Source organism: Cydia pomonella, chromosome 13 (assembly GCF_033807575.1).
Source record: "Cydia pomonella isolate Wapato2018A chromosome 13, ilCydPomo1, whole genome shotgun sequence".
NCBI classification, from domain to species: Eukaryota; Metazoa; Arthropoda; class Insecta; order Lepidoptera; family Tortricidae; genus Cydia; species Cydia pomonella.
In genome coordinates this window covers 10,703,498-10,721,363 of record NC_084715.1, presented here as the reverse complement: position 1 = coordinate 10,721,363, position 17,866 = coordinate 10,703,498, and the positions used below count along the sequence as shown (strand labels likewise).

At 35.8% G+C, this 17,866-nt stretch overlaps 2 protein-coding genes across 2 annotated transcripts; one reads left to right on the top strand and one right to left on the bottom strand.

Moving 5' to 3' along the window:
• Nucleotides 1-244: 244 nt before the first annotated feature.
• Nucleotides 245-2,485, top strand: LOC133524176 (uncharacterized). Its single transcript, XM_061860045.1, has 2 exons — nucleotides 245-1,356; nucleotides 2,004-2,485. The coding sequence occupies exons 1-2, from the start codon at nucleotides 1,005-1,007 to the stop codon at nucleotides 2,045-2,047; spliced, it is 396 nt and encodes a 131-aa protein (XP_061716029.1). The 5' UTR covers nucleotides 245-1,004; the 3' UTR covers nucleotides 2,048-2,485.
• A 7,262-nt stretch (nucleotides 2,486-9,747) lies between these two features.
• Nucleotides 9,748-16,974, bottom strand: LOC133524177 (uncharacterized). Its single transcript, XM_061860046.1, has 5 exons — nucleotides 16,947-16,974; nucleotides 14,549-14,623; nucleotides 14,402-14,433; nucleotides 11,713-11,787; nucleotides 9,748-11,184 (listed from the first exon to the last, which is right to left on the bottom strand). Exons 2-5 carry the CDS (start codon nucleotides 14,621-14,623, stop codon nucleotides 11,061-11,063), a joined length of 306 nt encoding a protein of 101 aa, XP_061716030.1. The 5' UTR covers nucleotides 16,947-16,974; the 3' UTR covers nucleotides 9,748-11,060.
• Nucleotides 16,975-17,866: the final 892 nt, after the last annotated feature.

Below are 17,866 nucleotides of genomic sequence, written 5' to 3'. Positions count from 1 at the left end.
AAAAATATTTTTGCAGGACTTAAATTTTGTACTTTATCAGCACTTTGCTATGCTCTAAAGATACCTATTTAAATATGTCATCTATACACGAAATATCGAGTTGCTAACACTTACGGATAAAACTCTAGTGGCTTCTAAGTAAAAAGAGGTTCAAGTCTCCCGGACTCCCCCTATCTATTTTTGAAAGTTTCTTAACAAGAGGGTTTCTCTTTAGGCGTTTAATACTGGTTGTGATTGTTCGAGACAAGTCTCAACATAGCTGTAAACTTTATGTTTAATATTTGTTGCTTGCAACATTTGAGAAGAGTTGTGTCTATGATGCGCTGTCAAGAGCTATTTGCGTTCTGTGCTATAACTGAATGTACTAGCGTAATAAAATAATTTAGCTTTCAATAAAAGTTATTTCTCCTAATCGCATTTTGATTCAAACATGCGATTGTTGGTCCTTCGAGCTTTTTAAAAGTTTAGAATCAGTGATTCCGTGGTTTTACTACGTATTTCGTTTGCTGGCTGGGCGAAGGTGACTTGCTATATCTTGTCGCCGCCCGCTGCAACCTCGCCCAACCCATTGTTTGGGCGAATTTATCATCGTGATTTCGGTTGATATTATCCTGAAATCGTTTAACTCCGTGCTGCAACAATCATCAGGAAAGTTCCCGTTCGTCGGCACAAAGGAATTTTTGTGCAAGTACCGGCGGATTTATTTGAGCGGTACAACGAGAATACTTTGACAAGGTTGTCAACTCAGGTGGGACTAGATTGTAAGGTTGGTAGTACGGATCATCGGTCGGTGCGTGTGTGCGTGCCTTTGACAGAGTTGGCGGTAAAAGTGACTTTTGGCTGTCAAAAGTGACGTCTGCTCAATTGGAATTTTCTTCACGGGATTTGCAACTTTTGCAAGTGTTTATATACATATTTCAGCTGCGATTATTAACAAAGTTGTTTTATCAAAGTGCGGGTTTGTGCTTAAATAGTATTAAGCGTTTGTTTCGTGAAATACGACAATGGCGGAGCTCAAGAAGTTAAAAATAATGCGCGGCCAAGTCAAGGCAACTATGACTCGCATCGAGCAGTTTGTCAACGACCCCAATACCTTAAATTCCGCCTCTCTTGATACTTTGGAGGCTCGAAAAGAGAAGCTAGCCTCTTCCCTCAAAGATTACGAGGGAATCCAACTGGACATATTGAGCTTTGATGACAAGGACACAGAGGATGCAGGTGACTTTGAGGACCGCTACTTTAACACAATAGCGAAGATTAATGAGGCTCTCAGGTCTCTAAGAGGGTCAGATACAGTTCAAGCTGCTGGTGTCTCTTCTTCAAAGTTACCCCATGTTGACATACCAGTGTACAATGGTGAGGATGTTACCCTATTCAAACCCTTTTATGAAATGTTCATAGCAGTGATTGATAAAAACAAAACATTATCAGATGTACAGAAGTTGTTTTACCTAAGAAAGTTTTTGTCTGATGAAGCACTATCTGTCATTGTAAATTTGCCTTTAGTCAATGTCTCATATATGGAGGCATTAGAGTTGTTAAAAAAGCGATATGACAATAATGTTAGGCTAATCATAAGCCATATATATGTTATCTTAGACATCCCATGCATGCCTAAGGGAACTGCGGCCTCTATAAGGTCATTTGTATCACAAGTGCAGCAGCATCTGCATGCACTTAGAAACTTAAAGGAACCTGTTGATAAATGGGATATGTTGCTCATTTCTATATTATCCAGAAAGCTAGATCAATATACTAGCCGGGCTTTCCATTTAGAGAGAGACCCACAAACTCTTCCAACGATGTCGGAGTTTATTGCATTTTTAGAAAGGCGTGCTATGGCGCTAGAGGATAGTTTGCCTCAAAAGAGTATCCTAAATGATAATGTAGGTACTTCTAAATTTAAATCTTACCCCAAGGTTGCTAATGTTGTAGCATCATTACCTGGTTGTAAATTTTGTACTAAACCTGGCCATGCAATCTATAATTGTGTGAAATTTCAGGAAGCCTCCGTCGAGGACCGCTTGGCCTTTGTGCAGGAGAATGAGATGTGTGCAGTTTGTATAAACCCTCACTCAGATAAACCTTGCAAGTACAAGTTCAAATGTAAGTTATGTAAGGGTCATCATAATACCCTTTTGCATACAGAGGATGCTGGAGGTGCCAATCAACCAGTGGCAGCATCTATTGTTTTGACATGTGTCAAGAAAACATCTAATAAAAAGGTATTACCCACAATTAAAGTTAAAATTGTTGATAAATTTGGCCGTGATGTTTACTGCCGTGCATTGCTTGACACTGGCTCAAGTGAATCCTTTGCCACAACTTCTCTTGTAGAAAGGCTGGGTTTCTCCACTGTGGCAGAATGTGAAAATATAATTGGTGTAGCTAAACAGACCATCATTATGGATAGGTCAGTAATTATTACTGTGGAGTCTTGTCAATATCAAGATGTTAAATTTAAAGTTAGCTGTCATGTTGTAAAAGATGTAACGGCACATTTGCCACCACAATATGTTGATTGTTCAGCACTAAAGTTTCCAAGCCATGTCAAACTTTCTGATGAAAACTTTAATGAACCATCAGAAATTTCATTGCTACTAGCAAGTGATATTTATTTTAATTCATTATTAAATGATTGTATCAAATTGCCTGAAGGACTTGTCTTGCAAAGCACCTTATTTGGCTATGTTGTTGGTGGCAAGATAAACCAATCTGGTAGTATTTCAAACAGTACAAATTTAATTGAAAAATTTGTTGAAATGTGACAAATTGTATGTCAGACCTAATACAAAGCTGTGTCCCTTATCTCCTGACGAAATATTGTATATATCTTGTTAAATTGTTGTTTTCGACCTCTACCTAATGTAAATTAGCTCACCTTGCCCGGCCCAATTATGTTCGAGACAAGTCTCAACATAGCTGTAAACTTTATGTTTAATATTTGTTGCTTGCAACATTTGAGAAGAGTTGTGTCTATGATGCGCTGTCAAGAGCTATTTGCGTTCTGTGCTATAACTGAATGTACTAGCGTAATAAAATAATTTAGCTTTCAATAAAAGTTATTTCTCCTAATCGCATTTTGATTCAAACAGTGATAATTGAAATTCCTACGTTGACATGACAGAAGTAAATTAGTATACCTTGTTTACATTTAGCCGCTGATACATAATGAGCCGCCTATTATATTATTTTAACGGGATCCTTCCCCAGCAACATGTCAGTGCTGTCCTAACTGGCACTTTTTTGCTAAAAAATTAAAGTGAAAAGTAGGCACTGTATGTATAATATCTGCACCTGCATAGTTTTTGCAGCCTCCCGGCAGCGACAAGGACATTATTTAAATAAAATTTGTCAAATATGATCAGGAGATCAATACAAACTTTAAAAATCACAAGCTTATGTGTTGGTGCGAGCGTGCCTCCTGTACATGGAGTGTGTGTGTTAAATTGAAACCGTATATTTTAATCTTCATAATTTCTTATTTACTTCACAGTTTGACTTAGTTCACCGATAGATGGCGTTAGTAGTAGCGATTTTGTTTTTTTTAATGGTTGTTTTTGTTGGCAAATTATTTGATATAACGTGTATGTAATATTTTGCATTTAAAGTCACAATTTAACTATTTGATGTTACAGAAAATTAATTACCGAATAAGTCAAAAGATGGCACTTTATTCCCAACGCGTATTTACTACAACGCGGTGTTAAGATTTTTCCGGGTATATATATAGGGTCCGAGGAACAATAGGTCATCAGTAAGCCCAAAAAATAGTTCAGTTGCCTGCCTCCCGGCTTAAGATAAAATCCATATAATAAATAAAAGGTCATCAGTTCAAGCTTTAATTAAGCAGTGAGCATCATAAAACGTGAGTAGTAGTAGTGTAAATAGTAATTAAGTGTTGGTGAGTTATAAATTAAATTATAACTTTACACATTATTAGCCCTTGGAATTGGCACATTTTACCTAACATCAAATGAGGTACTTCTGTTTTTTTTTTTAATATGTTGCTAGTGATGAAATGGTAGAGTCTGGCTACTGAAATATTATACAATATTTTTGCGGGAAATTCAAATAATCTTGGGCTGGTCACACTTTGTGTAGTAGGAATTAGACGTGCCGCCATAAGGAGTCAGCGCGCCGCCGCCGCCGCCGGTAGTTTAAAATTCGCGCCGAGACAAAACCCGTACGCCGCCGCCGTGGATTTTTACGTGGCGCGCCGCCGCTCGATTTTTTTCGACCGGCGCGCACGTCTAGTAGAAATTATAGTTTTGATACTAGAAAATATTTTTTTATTTTCTGTGCACACGTAAGGTACCTAAGAAAATAAATTAATATACGTTGACGTGCACTCAAAGTCAGCTCACGTAATTTCTATCTCTATAGGGAGCGTGCATGAACTATAGGAGGCAGCACAGGAGCCGTCAGATTTTTGGCGCGAGACGTAAATGTGATGTTTATTGTTCCAATGTAGCCCACAAGATGGCAGAACCTACCATGCACAACAAAACACGTGACATGTATATTTGCATGTTTATTGTTCCGATTCAGCCCACAAGATGGCAGACCCTCCAACGCGCACGGTCCCTATGTAAAGTACAAAGACATATATTTTATTTTATTTTTAGAGTATATGGAAAACCAACAGCGCTATATATAACATATCTAGAACTTACATTAGAATTATAGAGCCAATTACAGGTTCTCACATATAGACATGTTTCGCCAAGATATTTTTATATATTTTATATCAATTTACTACTGACCAGTCATTCCACAGATTTCTTCTAAACATTAGTTTTCAGTAACTCGTTACGTTCCAATGTTTTGATTTTATTGATATTTTCCAGAACTTTACACACTTGTTCATGAGATTCAGGTATTCATAAATTCACGTCCTTAATCAAAGTTATAGGTAAATGTTAGAACTAGTACTTAAAGGATCAAAATATTAATAGAGCACCAACCCACTAAATTGTTTACGACTTGTGAACATAGCAGATTTTCGATATAGGTACAACGCTTCACGTCGATATCGCACTTTATCGTAATTATTTATGAGCTTAAATAATCGTTTGCGGACCTCAGTCGGTATAGTCATTTTTTATTTATTTAATCTTTATTGCACAAAAGAAAATCTTATAGTACAAAAGGCGGGCTTAATGCCATGAGGCATTCTCTACCAGTCAACCTTTCCTTATTATTATTATTAATATTACACCGTGAACAATTTGACTGAATAACATAAATTGACAACAGACTTTTAGTTTTTTTTATCATAGACAATTGGTGATACAACATGAAAATATCTGTCAACAATATTTGGCTAGCCAGACTCTAATAACAAATCTAAGTTTCCCACCTCAAATGCCCTTGGGATCATTGAGAAGTACATGAAAGTCGATTAAATTTTAGGACTTTTTTCAGTTGTTGTAATATTTTTCCACCAATATTTGGAGTTACGGCAAAAGTCACTATGCACACATTCAAGAAAAAGAAATTTACAATTAATTGACTATATTTTTTTCTTAGTTAGTCAAATAGTTAATAAGCTACGGCTTCTCAAAGGTTTGTAAAATTTTAAACTAACTGTAACTCAAATAAGGTTGTACCAGCAGCTGTGGTTGCAGGAAAGCACGATTCAAATGCTCAGCTGTTTGCAATTACAGCAATGGTCAATCGTGCGAGAATATACAGGACCGGAGATGTGTGCCGATATTGAAAATACACACACACACACACACACACACACACACACACACACACACACACACACACACACAATGAATGCATTGATAATCCACCATCAAATGACAATTTCTACCGGCCTGGAGTACTGTGGATCCAAAGGACAAGCCTGGTTCATCAAACTGGTATCTTTGATGGACCAGGTTATAACAATTTCCCTCACTGTACTGAATATTATACACACAATGATCCGAAGGGCTTACGAGGTGGAAATTTTGGATCTGTCATTACTATTTCATCACTATCAATAATTATAAAAAACTCATTTGATGTAAGGCAACATCTCTTTTTTGGTATGATTTCCATGTATTATATTATTAATACTGTGGTGTTATTTTTGAAGTACTATTTATATCACTAACTTTCTAATTTCACAGACGAGGGACGTTAAAATATGCTGTAAAATTTGCATTGAAAGTCTATCCCGTGTTGCAGGGAAAGTTTGGAAATATTTAAATAGTTCTAAAACTGAATTATTTTATGAAACATAAGATAATAACCACAAACTTGCGCATCACCTCAAATGTATTCAGCCCAATTTACATACCCCCGTTTTATTAGCTTTCGTTGGTCTTAAAGTAAAATTCAGGGTAGTCATAAATGAAAACACCTTCTGGATTTATGGGACGTGTCAAAACGTTTACTTAGTTGAGAATTCTGTTCACGCAACCCGGTGCCTAATGCCCCGAGACGAAAGTTAGCAAAGTAGAGAAGTTTTACTGATAAGAGTGACGTTCAAACCGCACACTAAATACCTACTGAGATAGTTTTAGTACGTCAATAAATCACGAAGTTGTTTAAACTTCTTCCGACCTGCGATACAGTCAACCGAGCGCGTATTCAAATTGATTCATTAACCGAATTGTGAAAAGCTCATAATACCAATCCGGAGGTCCAAATTATTCATGATTTTTTTAGTCAAGTTGGGATTTGTTCGATCATTGGTAAATGCAAGATGTTTTACAATAAAATTTACAAAGACTGTGGCAGGATAAGGGATAATCTTGTGCCTAAATAAATATAAGATGCTATAATATTTTTTTTACCAATATGTAATAGTTTGTGCCAATAGGAAATAGATATTCATATAATAATTAGAATAAGTAAACTGAATTGGACTATGCATCTCGGTGAGGACTGTCGTGGAGGAAAATGCATAATTTATGTGTACATGTACATTTAACTCTGTTTGTTATCCTAATAAATAAAATAAAATAAATAGCTTTTCGACCTGATTTTTCCATGGATATGCCCGTTTCAATGGAACGAAATCTTTCGTGCTTTACACGTGTGTTAACTACATTTATTAGTTTAAACCCACAACATGTCATTAAAATCAGGTTTACACTCCATATTAAACAAGAAAAACACATGTGTCCATTATTTTTTAATAAAAAATAAGAATAATCGAATCCTGAAATTTACTCATATTATACTTACTAGAGTCAGACCAAGCTAAGTTGGCAACGACTTTGATAGCCCAACCTGTGGAAGTGCAAACGTCATAATTTCATAGATGTTTGACGTTTAAAATAACACTTGTGCTGTCTGAACTATCAAAATCACTGCGAAAGTATCTTGGCCTGACTCTAATGACGTGGCAGATTAGCAAAAAAAACAGGCCGTAAACCTGTTAAAACACAAGAAAGTAGTTTAAAATTTAGTTATTAAGTAAAGGGAACATGTGATACTATCAAAACCCAAAACCTACGAAATCGAAAATAACAGTCAAATACGAACCTATTAATTTTCTAATCAAATAAGCTTTTTATAATGATTGTATGCAGATCCGTAATTACAAACCACGTGTCAATATAATTAGTCAGAGATGAGAAGTCTATAGAGTTTACCAACTATAAATTAAAAAAAAAATATAGCTTCGTTCCTAGCTACGAAAAATAATAACACTAACACTTTCCCGCAAAGCTATAATAAAAATGATTTTAGAACATAACAGTAAAAGGCTTTTCAGTTATAAATAACAAATATTCCCTCCCTACAAATACAAAGATCAAACTGCAATATTTTTAAGTCAAGCTCTTGATAGGATTAAATGCGGAAAAGTAAATAAATCAGTCTTTTTATGCAAAGTCGGAGAGGTTAATGCAAGAAAATATTCCCTGGGGAAGTTACAGCAATAGCGGTGGATCCCGAGACACCGTGCTCTTTTTAAATATTAAAAGTTGAAATTTTAATTAAAAGACTCTTTGCGTGCTTCGAAACGACTCCAATTAAAACTATGTCTTCGCCTGTCGGGGAGAACATAAAAGAGTCGAGAGGTCGGCTAAAAAGGCCCGTATAATTGCTCTCTCAATTGTGTATTTGTGGCTCGTCAATTTAAATATGTAAATTGTCACCTCTTGTTCCAGATTTTTGTAACTTTCGCCACTGGGGAAATGTTTTTAATGAGATGGAATTCCATCTCTATGTTTACCGAGGGATTGACATTCCATTTCAAATTAAAGGAGAGATAAGTACAATTTAAGCAGGAGCGCAATCTTTGAACAGACGTCAAACGTACATATACTTACAACTCCTCATAACGATCCAAAGAAATTCCATCCTTTGTTGTCCTTTGAATTTGTTCGTCTGCTCACCGACATTCATTTTCAGAGTTCTCTCAGAGCCGGAGCATTGGGATTGTTATTCAACCCCCACTTTGCGATTTTTTAAGAGTTATCACGGTACTTCTTTTGTCGTTATTTCATAAAAAAAGTTTCGAACTACATATCAGTTCGTTAGATACGGTATCGAAGATTGTAACGTCTGATGACAGTAGTCGACGATAAAATGTAGCTGTATAATACAAATGTTGCATAATTTTTTATCCTTACTTGAAAGCAGTTCTCTCCTCTGCACTATACCTTCCAGTTGATCAAGTAATATTAGAAAAACATCACGTATGTATTTTAAACTTCACAATCAGAATAAACAAAATATATAAACATGCTTGAGAACCAATTCACATCCACATCAAAATTAAATATTTCACATGCTATCCTAACCTAAACTACATTTCACAATTTTATTTATCCTTCCATTTATCTAACTACTTAAACATGACAGTTATATTAAGCGAATCCACACTTTACGTCAATACCACAAGGCTTTTAGCGACCGATCACGTTTTTCTGGGCCACGTATACCTGAATTTATTTCTAATACACTTATCAGAAGATATTCGATCACGTTTGTATGCATGACCAATAGCCGACCACCGCTTTGGAGTTATGACTACGTTGTTGGAATGAAAGGACAATGCGGATAAACAACAGCTAATATTTAGATAAGGGGCCTCATTCGCAAACCCCCATATGACCAACAAAGTTAGGACCCAACAGATAAGGGCGGTCGTAAAACAAACGTGTCTTCTTTGTCCTTAAGCATCAAAATGGCGAGATGAATCTCGTTTGTGGGCCGTCGTTTTAGAAATTTGATTTAATTTAGTCGTCAAATTCGCCTGCGGTGCTTTTAACGTTAATGTTGTTTCATGGAGGTGATGACTGTGACTGTGAGGGTGGGAGTGAGTTGATTTTAATTTTGCACTGGGAAAATTTAACTTTATACTCATTACGCAATCGATATGGTTTTACTAAGTTATACTCTTCTGAATAAACGACAAAAAATAATAGGTATTATTATTATAATCAAAAACTAAACAAATATAAAAAAAACTGTGTGGTTCTTTATATTGATTCATATTGATGGAAAGATTTATAAAAAAAAGAATTAATATCATTATTATAGCATTAAAATGTTGTAATATATTTTAAGATCTTTTGCGGGTTGGCCAATGTTTAGGTAAGTAAAAATGCAGTATCATTTTTTGGAATCGCTTTAAAAAAGGAGGAGTTAGTTAAGGGATAGATAGAAACACAAAACACTTACTGCTTACTCGTTAAAAAAACATGACCCGTATTTTGTCCGTTGGGAATATATTGCATATAATTATATTATAATCAATATTTCAGACTATCACTGTAGACTCTCTAAATCTCACTAAACGCAGACACAAACGTATTTTTAGCACGATCAATAGTATTTAACGTTTCTCAGGATACGCAAATTGTAACAGGCTATGCAAATGGAATAACCGTGTAGCTGCGATTAGAAGCGGCCGGGCCGTGTACGGGATCAGCCTACGTCACACACACTCGTGGTCGGGCCACGTCTAGGCTTAGCTTTATTAACGAGTGAAAATGATTGGTTTTAGCTATTCGACCTCTTTGCGTTTTCATTGACATTCCCAAATTGAGTCCAGTCCAAAATGTAAAATGTTAATGGCAAATCTAATTTATTCAACTGCTTCATTAAATTTAATTAAATCCTTTGCATTATCTTATTTCGGCTTGATCTTATTTGTCTTTAATAAATGTTATTAATTAGAAGGCTTTACAAAACATATTATGTGGCTTTCTATCACATGCACATAGAGCATGAGAACCCTTTAACCATTGAACGCTATATATAACGGTATGCGTAGCACACTACATCGCAATCCAGCATAACCTGCATTCGACCTGCTGTTGCAGCTAAAGTTTTCGGAAAGGTTAGCAATCATTTTACACATCTTAGAGAACTGGACACCCACTACTCTCCAGTAATTAAAATTTAGGGTTAAATGAACTTACCGGTAAATGTAATTTTATTTGAATTATATCTCGACATAAGGATGCCTCACGGTCACGGTAGTACGGTCCAGGTCTGGGCCAAGGCATTCGACACTTTAGTTTTCTCTAGAAAGCATCACGTTATTACATAGAAAACGAAACGAACGTGTAGATTTTGTGAAGTTAGGGCGTGTAAAGTTAGAAGCTTTGTTCTACATGAGATCTTGACGGTGCGAGCCTTGTGGTTTTGGCAAACATTTTACAAGATATTGTTTTTGATAGGAAACCTTTTCCCAAAAATACGTTCCTTAGGGCAACTTGCGCGTTCTGGGTTAGCCAACTAACTCGGAGTTAACATTTTATGCAGGATTAAAATGTACTTTATAAACGGTTAACTCCGAATTAGCTGGCTGACCCTGGAACGAGCAAGTTAAGGAAGTAAAATGACATCCTCCATGTTAGTATGGCAGTACAAGTGCAAGTCGATTTTTCTTGCCATGTCGTAAGAACGACTGTTACTTGCATGTACAAACTCACGAGCAGAGGCTTGTATTAATAACGAGGTAAATAAATGTGTAGGTAAATTTTACAGTAAAACTATTCGCTTTGACATTAATTGACGTAGTTACACTGCAAGAATGCCCCGAGATTTACTTATTCCATTTACTTGCATATTTGTCGGCCAGTCAAAGTGAACATATTTTATGCGTCATTAATTCCAAAATCTCCTGCATGACAATTCCAAGCGCACAGCCAGACACGCATAGGCACGCTACGACGACGCCGGGGCAAAGCTTGCACATCATCTGCCTCTGCAAGTGAACTCCTGTAAACCAAAAAAGCAAAATAGTCGAAACACCGACATATAATTAAATTAAATAAAATAATAATTTATTTCAGGCATTTACAGCCCATATGTGTGTTAGTAACATACAAAGTAAAAATAAAAATTAATGTTAAGACTTACAGCTATATGCAAAAACGAGGTAGGTGCGCTTCGAAACTGCATGGAGAAATTATGAATGAATTCATCGATAAAGTCGCCATGCACATTTACAAAAACCGGATGAGCTTTATAATTAATATATAACACGAATCTTATGGGTAACGCCAAAAAGTTCGTGTTAACGAGCCTTTTGTCTCAAGACCAAAAAGGGTACGTCTAGTTTTTCAAGATAAAACAAAAACGATTCATTTCTAGGTTTTTGAGGAATTCGAGGTCAAAATATTTTGGACCACCATAGTTATTTATTAAGCTTTGAAGGGAAGACATTGAATTCTAGCTAACTAGCATTCGTCTTCGCGTAGTTCGAGTTGTCGAGGTATTCAGAAAGAAAAAAAAAACTTGATATACCTGTCGTTGAAATCATTGAAGGAATCAGAACCGTGACGGTCTGATATTGACAACATGTCGGCTATCTGCTTAAACCTGATAAATAAATAAAGCAGATACAATTGTACGATGGTGTTGATATCTGGAAGTGTAGAAGAGTAGGTAAAAAAATTAAAAGTGAGTTCCACCATTTGACGAACTGGTCTAATATTTTTTTGATTTGGTTTCACTTGCAGCACATGTCGCGCGCTACAATGTAATGTAAAAGCAAGATGCACTGGCACTGTAAGTAATGTTTAATGAAGTGTACATTTTTAAAATTTGATTGCGGTCCCAAAATTATTGCAACTTCAGTATCCGTATACCTATGAGTGTCGCAGCCTGTGGTCGCAGCCAACTGGTTAAATTTGCCAGCTAATTAGTTGGCTGAAGAACAACCGGCCAAGTCTTTGATCGCTACGTTTAATCAGATGGCTGAATGTGGTGTAGTCATTCAGTTTATTTGGACATTGATGAATTTGTTGTTTGGTTAGGTTAGGTTAGTATTTTAGTGTAAATTTGTTTATTATTTATTTATTCTATTTTAAGTCATTTCATTTCTTTAAGTTTTTAGGTTACATTTAAATTACTTGGCTGTGTGAACCAATCGTCTTTAAAGAACTAACTTTCAATACGCCAAGTTGTTAAACATTGCATGATTTTCTATCGGCCTAGGCAACTAATTAGCTGGCTAACTTAACCAGATGGCTGCGACATAAGCATGAAATCAAGATTACTGACGGTTGTTGTAACCGTCTCAAAATGACAGATGTAGAAAATGTTGATGGATGTAGTTTCATGAAGGTACAGCCGAGGAAATGTATTCTTTAGCAGTTTGCGGTTCAAGCAAATTTGGTTGACATACTTATGCTAAGAGCTGTCTAATTATTAAATTAAATTAAATTAAAAATATTTATTTCGGACTCTGGTTCCATAATTTGTTAGTATAATACACACAATACACTTACGACTACAACACTGTACAATTTACTTTACAACTAGTGTTAGTGACATACATTACTTAAACCTAAACCTAATATCTCCGGGGAGAGGCGCGCACTGGGGCATGCATCTTATCCCAATAACGCATTATCGGGCAATCTACCCGTTCAGCAAGTGAGCTCAAAATGCTGTTGGTGCTACCCAGAACTCTTCGCATCAAAGATGATATTCTGGTGCGTAAAATTGCGTGGAACCCCGGCACGCCCGCCGCCGCGAACATGCCGGACGCACTGCAATAGCGAGGGTGCCCCATCAGCATCCTGAACGCATTGTTGTATTGAACTTTCAATACATTGACGGCCCTCTGAGAATAGCTAATCCACAGTGCACACGAGTAGAAGGATTGGCAGAATGCCTTAAACAAGGTAACTTTTACACTGTCACTACATCGTGCGAACCTACGACTCAGCATATTACAACGGACCGCCAAAGCTCGACGTTCCCTGTCTATGTCCTGATCATCACATAGCGTGTCCGATACCCAGTGCCCCAAGTACTTAAATTTAGAGACTCTGTTTAGTGGTGTGCCATCAAGTACAACAGGCGGGACAATGTTGTATGATTTATTGCCAGCCTTAAACAGCAACAACTCACTCTTCGTCGCATTGTACTTAAGGCCATGGGCAGCAGCGTAGCGCTCGCATATGCATAGCAACTTTCTCAATGCACTGATGCATGGACTCAGTAACACCATATCATCGGCATAGCTGATGTTGTTTATAACTTTTCCGCCCACGGAGCAACCTATAGAAGTGTTACTGAGTTCATTGATCAGCCCATTCATATAGAGATTGAAGAGCTTCGGAGACGTCAACCCACCCTGTCTCACTCCGCACTTCAACCTATACTCGTCAGAAACCGATCCAGCCCACCTTACAACATTTGTTTGATGCTTGTACCAATACTTAAATATAGACACAATCTCCCCCGGCATGCCTGCCTCTTCAGATAATTTTGACCACAATGTAAAGTGAACCATAAACTGCGAAAGAATCAATTTCCTCGACCGTACAAATAAACGAAACCAGCTTTAGTTCAGTATCGTATCGGAAACAGATCTAAAACTAAAATTCGAAAAGTACAGCAGGTTCACTACAGCCAATTCTCAAGATAGAACAAATTGTATAAGCCCATGTCGGAAAACAGACCCTGACCACTGTCGGGATATCGCAAGCGTAAAAAGAAGAAGTGGACATTCATGTTTCCGGCTTAAAATGCTTTAGTAAATAAAGTTAATTAATAGAAAGTGAATTCAGTTACCTAGGGAGTAAGCAAAATAAATAAATATTTCTCAAACATGCAATGAAATATTGACGTATCAGGTGCGATGAGTGAAGATGATGTGTAAAGGAATTTCATACAGCCTTACACACCTAGGCCTGTAAAGCAACCTTCTTTTGTTTTCAAACGTGAAATTGCGACACAGTGTCTTGGTATTCAACCATCAAATAGTAGTAGATTCGTTATTTGTTTCTAGTTGTATAAACCCATGAATAAAACAAATTGATTACATTTTTTTTTCATTGCAAGTTTGAGACAAAACGGAGTTGCCGGGCGTGTATCCCTATAGCTACTTGGCCTGCAACCCGATGTTCCTGGCCTCTATAGTAATGTACTAGTAATATAAGAGAAATCTGTTTAATTAAAATGGAGATAGTTGTTTTTATACCTCCTGGTTTCAGCATCTTCAAAAGACTGTAACTGTAAGATTAAATAATTCATATAATTTAGCCATTCCACCAATATTATAAACCATATATATTAATCATATGATCAAAGCAAAAAATGAATTTTATATGAATCGTCAGCATTTTACCTGTACACTTGTGATGGCGACCATCAGTATAACGGCCATCAATACGAGTATGAGGGCTCCACGAACCATTGCCATCTAGTCACGAAAATATTAACGAACTTTACTAAGTATTTTTGCAATTTTGTGAAATCATAATATAATTATAGTAATTAAATTACATACTTAAGAACCATTGATTTAATTTACTGTTCATTATTGATTACAATGATAATAATAAAGAATGAACAAAAGAACAACTATAAGACCGTGTCATCCATGAAGACGCGTGACATGACGTGTGTAATGTAATGTTATTAAAGATTAGATTTGACAAATCTGCGCATTATCGTGGATGACATGAACTATATCAGCTAATTGGCGTTATGTAGTAATACCTAGTTACTAATAGATATGTGTAAAATAGACCAATCACAATGCGAATTACCATATATTTATTTATATTTCTTCTTATCACAAGTATGAAATCGCTTACGAACCAATAGATGAAGTCAGTGTTGGCGAAATGTCAATGTAAAGTTTCTACGCCCGCTTAAGTACAATTCTAACTGCAAGGCGAACACAAAAGCGTGTCGAATTTTATTTGAATATACATTACTATTCATTAAATGATTATACTAGCCAAGTATTAAAAGTTAAACCATTGATATTTTAATTGGTAACGTAGTACCAATTTACTAGGAATACGAGTAGATGGTGGATACCTGATAATATCTATCAGTGCTAGGATTTTAGTACCTAGCTTAAAGGAAAAATATAGTAAAGTTAACATCTCGTATTCATGAAATATATATATATTAATTTATTTAGAAAACAAATAGTCTTTTACACATATGTTTTATATAAATGAACTAAAAATAGGTCTAAAGCTTTCTACGTTACTAAGAAAACTATTACAAAGAAATGTAAATTACAAAATTGGGTAATTCCTCGAGACTGTAACGTCAGTTACCAATTCTTTAGTGTGTTCTTACATTAATTAAGCAAATTTAAGTATCCAGATATCTACCTGTAGGGCTATGCCAGACATACAGACACTTAAATTTGCTTAATTAATGTAAGAACACACGAAAGAATTGGTAACTGATGTTACAGTCTCATGGAATTACCCAATTATAAAAGTTGTGTACAGTCAGTATCAAAAGTAGCGGATCAAATAACGCTTCATAAGTATCTACCATTCTATAACAGCTTAACAAAAAGTGATGTCTTTAATATAGAATAGAAGAACAACTAAGACCGTAAAAGATATATTTTTGAACGTGAATTTCAGAAAATTATCTAAATTTGGAAAAGTTATACGGAATATCAGATGCTTTTGGCGCATTGTTTCATCCGCTACTTTTGATGCTGACACGCAGGTACCTAAAGTAACAAAACAATAATGATATATATTTTTGCCTGTCAGTATCAATAGGTATATTATAGGCTGAGGCTGGGACTTGGTTACATGTACTTCCCTCTCCACAACAACTACTATTACCTTTCTCGACAACAACTCCTTGCGAGTGGCTGACGCTTTTTGCTGCTGCGATGTTTACGAACCACACATATGCATCTGCGTCACTATGGTTGAGTGTAATGGTTATCATGCGTTGAGTTGTCGGGGAGTTTTCACGCCGGTAGGTATATTGGCTGACATGACTATATAAGGGGGGCACTTTAGTGTGCAAATGTGCCGTGTATGTTGGAACCTCCACGCCTTAGGCGGTCACATGGCCAAAGGCCTGACGGGCTGACACCATGGGAAAAAGAGTGTGTCTAAAGTAGACTATCAATACAATTTAGACCCAGCGACGACCCAGAAACAAGAAAGGAGAAGGAGGATTAGGAGAGCCGACCCCAATTTGAAATGGAACAAGGCCGGAAGAAGAAGAGGATTATTAATTCTATTTTTTTATTCTTACAGTCAGCACGCTAAATCTTCAAGAAAAGATTACCATCAGGCATGTCGTCTGCTTGTTTGCTTACTATATCATAAAAAAAGTAGGACTGAAATATCTGAAATATCCTCTAAAATGTATATTTTCCCAAAAAATCTCATTTTCCCGCTTTCTTATTTTTCTCGCCCGTGTAAACCCCTATTAGCCTAAGAACCGAACACAATTTTTGCAACTATCCTAGCTCTTTTCAATGGGATGCGCTTTATATGAAAATTGGGCACGCCTGGGCTCAAACAAGCTTTTGAATACTTGAAAATACCGTCCAAAGCATTTTTACATGTAACTTTGGCATTTTTACATGAAGCTTTGGTATGTTACTTTTTTTAAAGATTTCTAAGTATATAATCATTCTTTTGTTAAAATAATATCACACAACGAAGGATCTGCCAAAGCTAGCTCTTACTATCATACACTTATAATAAACACCGATATATTAGTTTACAATTTTACTAACTAACCACAAAATGTGATATATCTGTATAATAATTTACTCGGACGGAGTTGCGGGTACAATTAGTACGGCTTTAATAGTAATGTGTTTTAGTTTTCTGCATTTCTATACCTCTACCTACTTATTAACAAAACGATGTTATTTGAATATAAGGTAAATCAATATGCAAATTGATTTGTTACGGATTACGACCAGATTGATTATCAGTAATAGTCCAATGTAAGTACCTAATAGGAAAGTTATTCATTTTACAAAACAATATAAACAAAATTGTTTATATAATGTTACTTATTATATTTTTTTAGGAAATAAAGTTTCAAATGAAATAATTGTTAAATACGGTAGAATTATAGATATTGTAAGCCATTTTGTTTATTGTTTGTTGCAAAGACATGAATGGCAGAGAGATTCATTCGGCTATTAGCTATTAAATTATTAATATTTAATCATGAACAAAATAAATATATGTATTTTAACAATAAATCTCTTTATGGTTTCTTAGTTCATTTTTCATTTGTCATCATTAGTGACATATTTTTCCTCTGTAAGTTTTTCGTTTTTCGAAATATCACCATTTATGAGCAAGTTTAAAAAAAAATGTTTCTAAAACACAATTTAACGCAGCTACTTAAAAAATATGGTATTGACTCGGTATGATATCAACATTAAAAAAACCAGCCAAGAGCATGTCAGGCCATGCTCAGTGTAGGGTGCCGCAGAAACCCCTTCTGTCACACTCACAATATAGCCTACCTTGAACGCTCTTTCTACGTATTTTTACTAAGAAAAGACTTTGAAGTTTTTATAGAGCTTTAGTTTCACGATTTTTTTGATTGGACGAAATTTTAGAGAGAGATCAGAAATTTTAGAGAATTATGGGGGGGGGGGAGGGCATATTTTTTTGAGCGATTACTTTATCAAAAATAT

What these genes read in the sequence shown, in the direction of transcription:
- LOC133524177 (XM_061860046.1), bottom strand. Translation starts at nt 14,623, where the DNA reads ATGGCAATGGTTCGTGGAGCCCTCATACTCGTATTGATGGCCGTTATA. An exon ending in TCGCCATCACAAGTGTACAG is followed by an intron (nt 14,434 to 14,548) that starts GTAAAATGCTGA and finishes TTAATCTTACAG; the next exon opens with TTACAGTCTTTTGAAGATGC. An exon ending in TTCAATGATTTCAACGACAG is followed by an intron (nt 11,185 to 11,712) that starts GTATATCAAGTT and finishes TTTGGTTTACAG; the next exon opens with GAGTTCACTTGCAGAGGCAG.
- LOC133524176 (XM_061860045.1), top strand. Translation starts at nt 1,005, where the DNA reads ATGGCGGAGCTCAAGAAGTTAAAAATAATGCGCGGCCAAGTCAAGGCA. An exon ending in TGACATACCAGTGTACAATG is followed by an intron (nt 1,357 to 2,003) that starts GTGAGGATGTTA and finishes GTGAAATTTCAG; the next exon opens with GAAGCCTCCGTCGAGGACCG.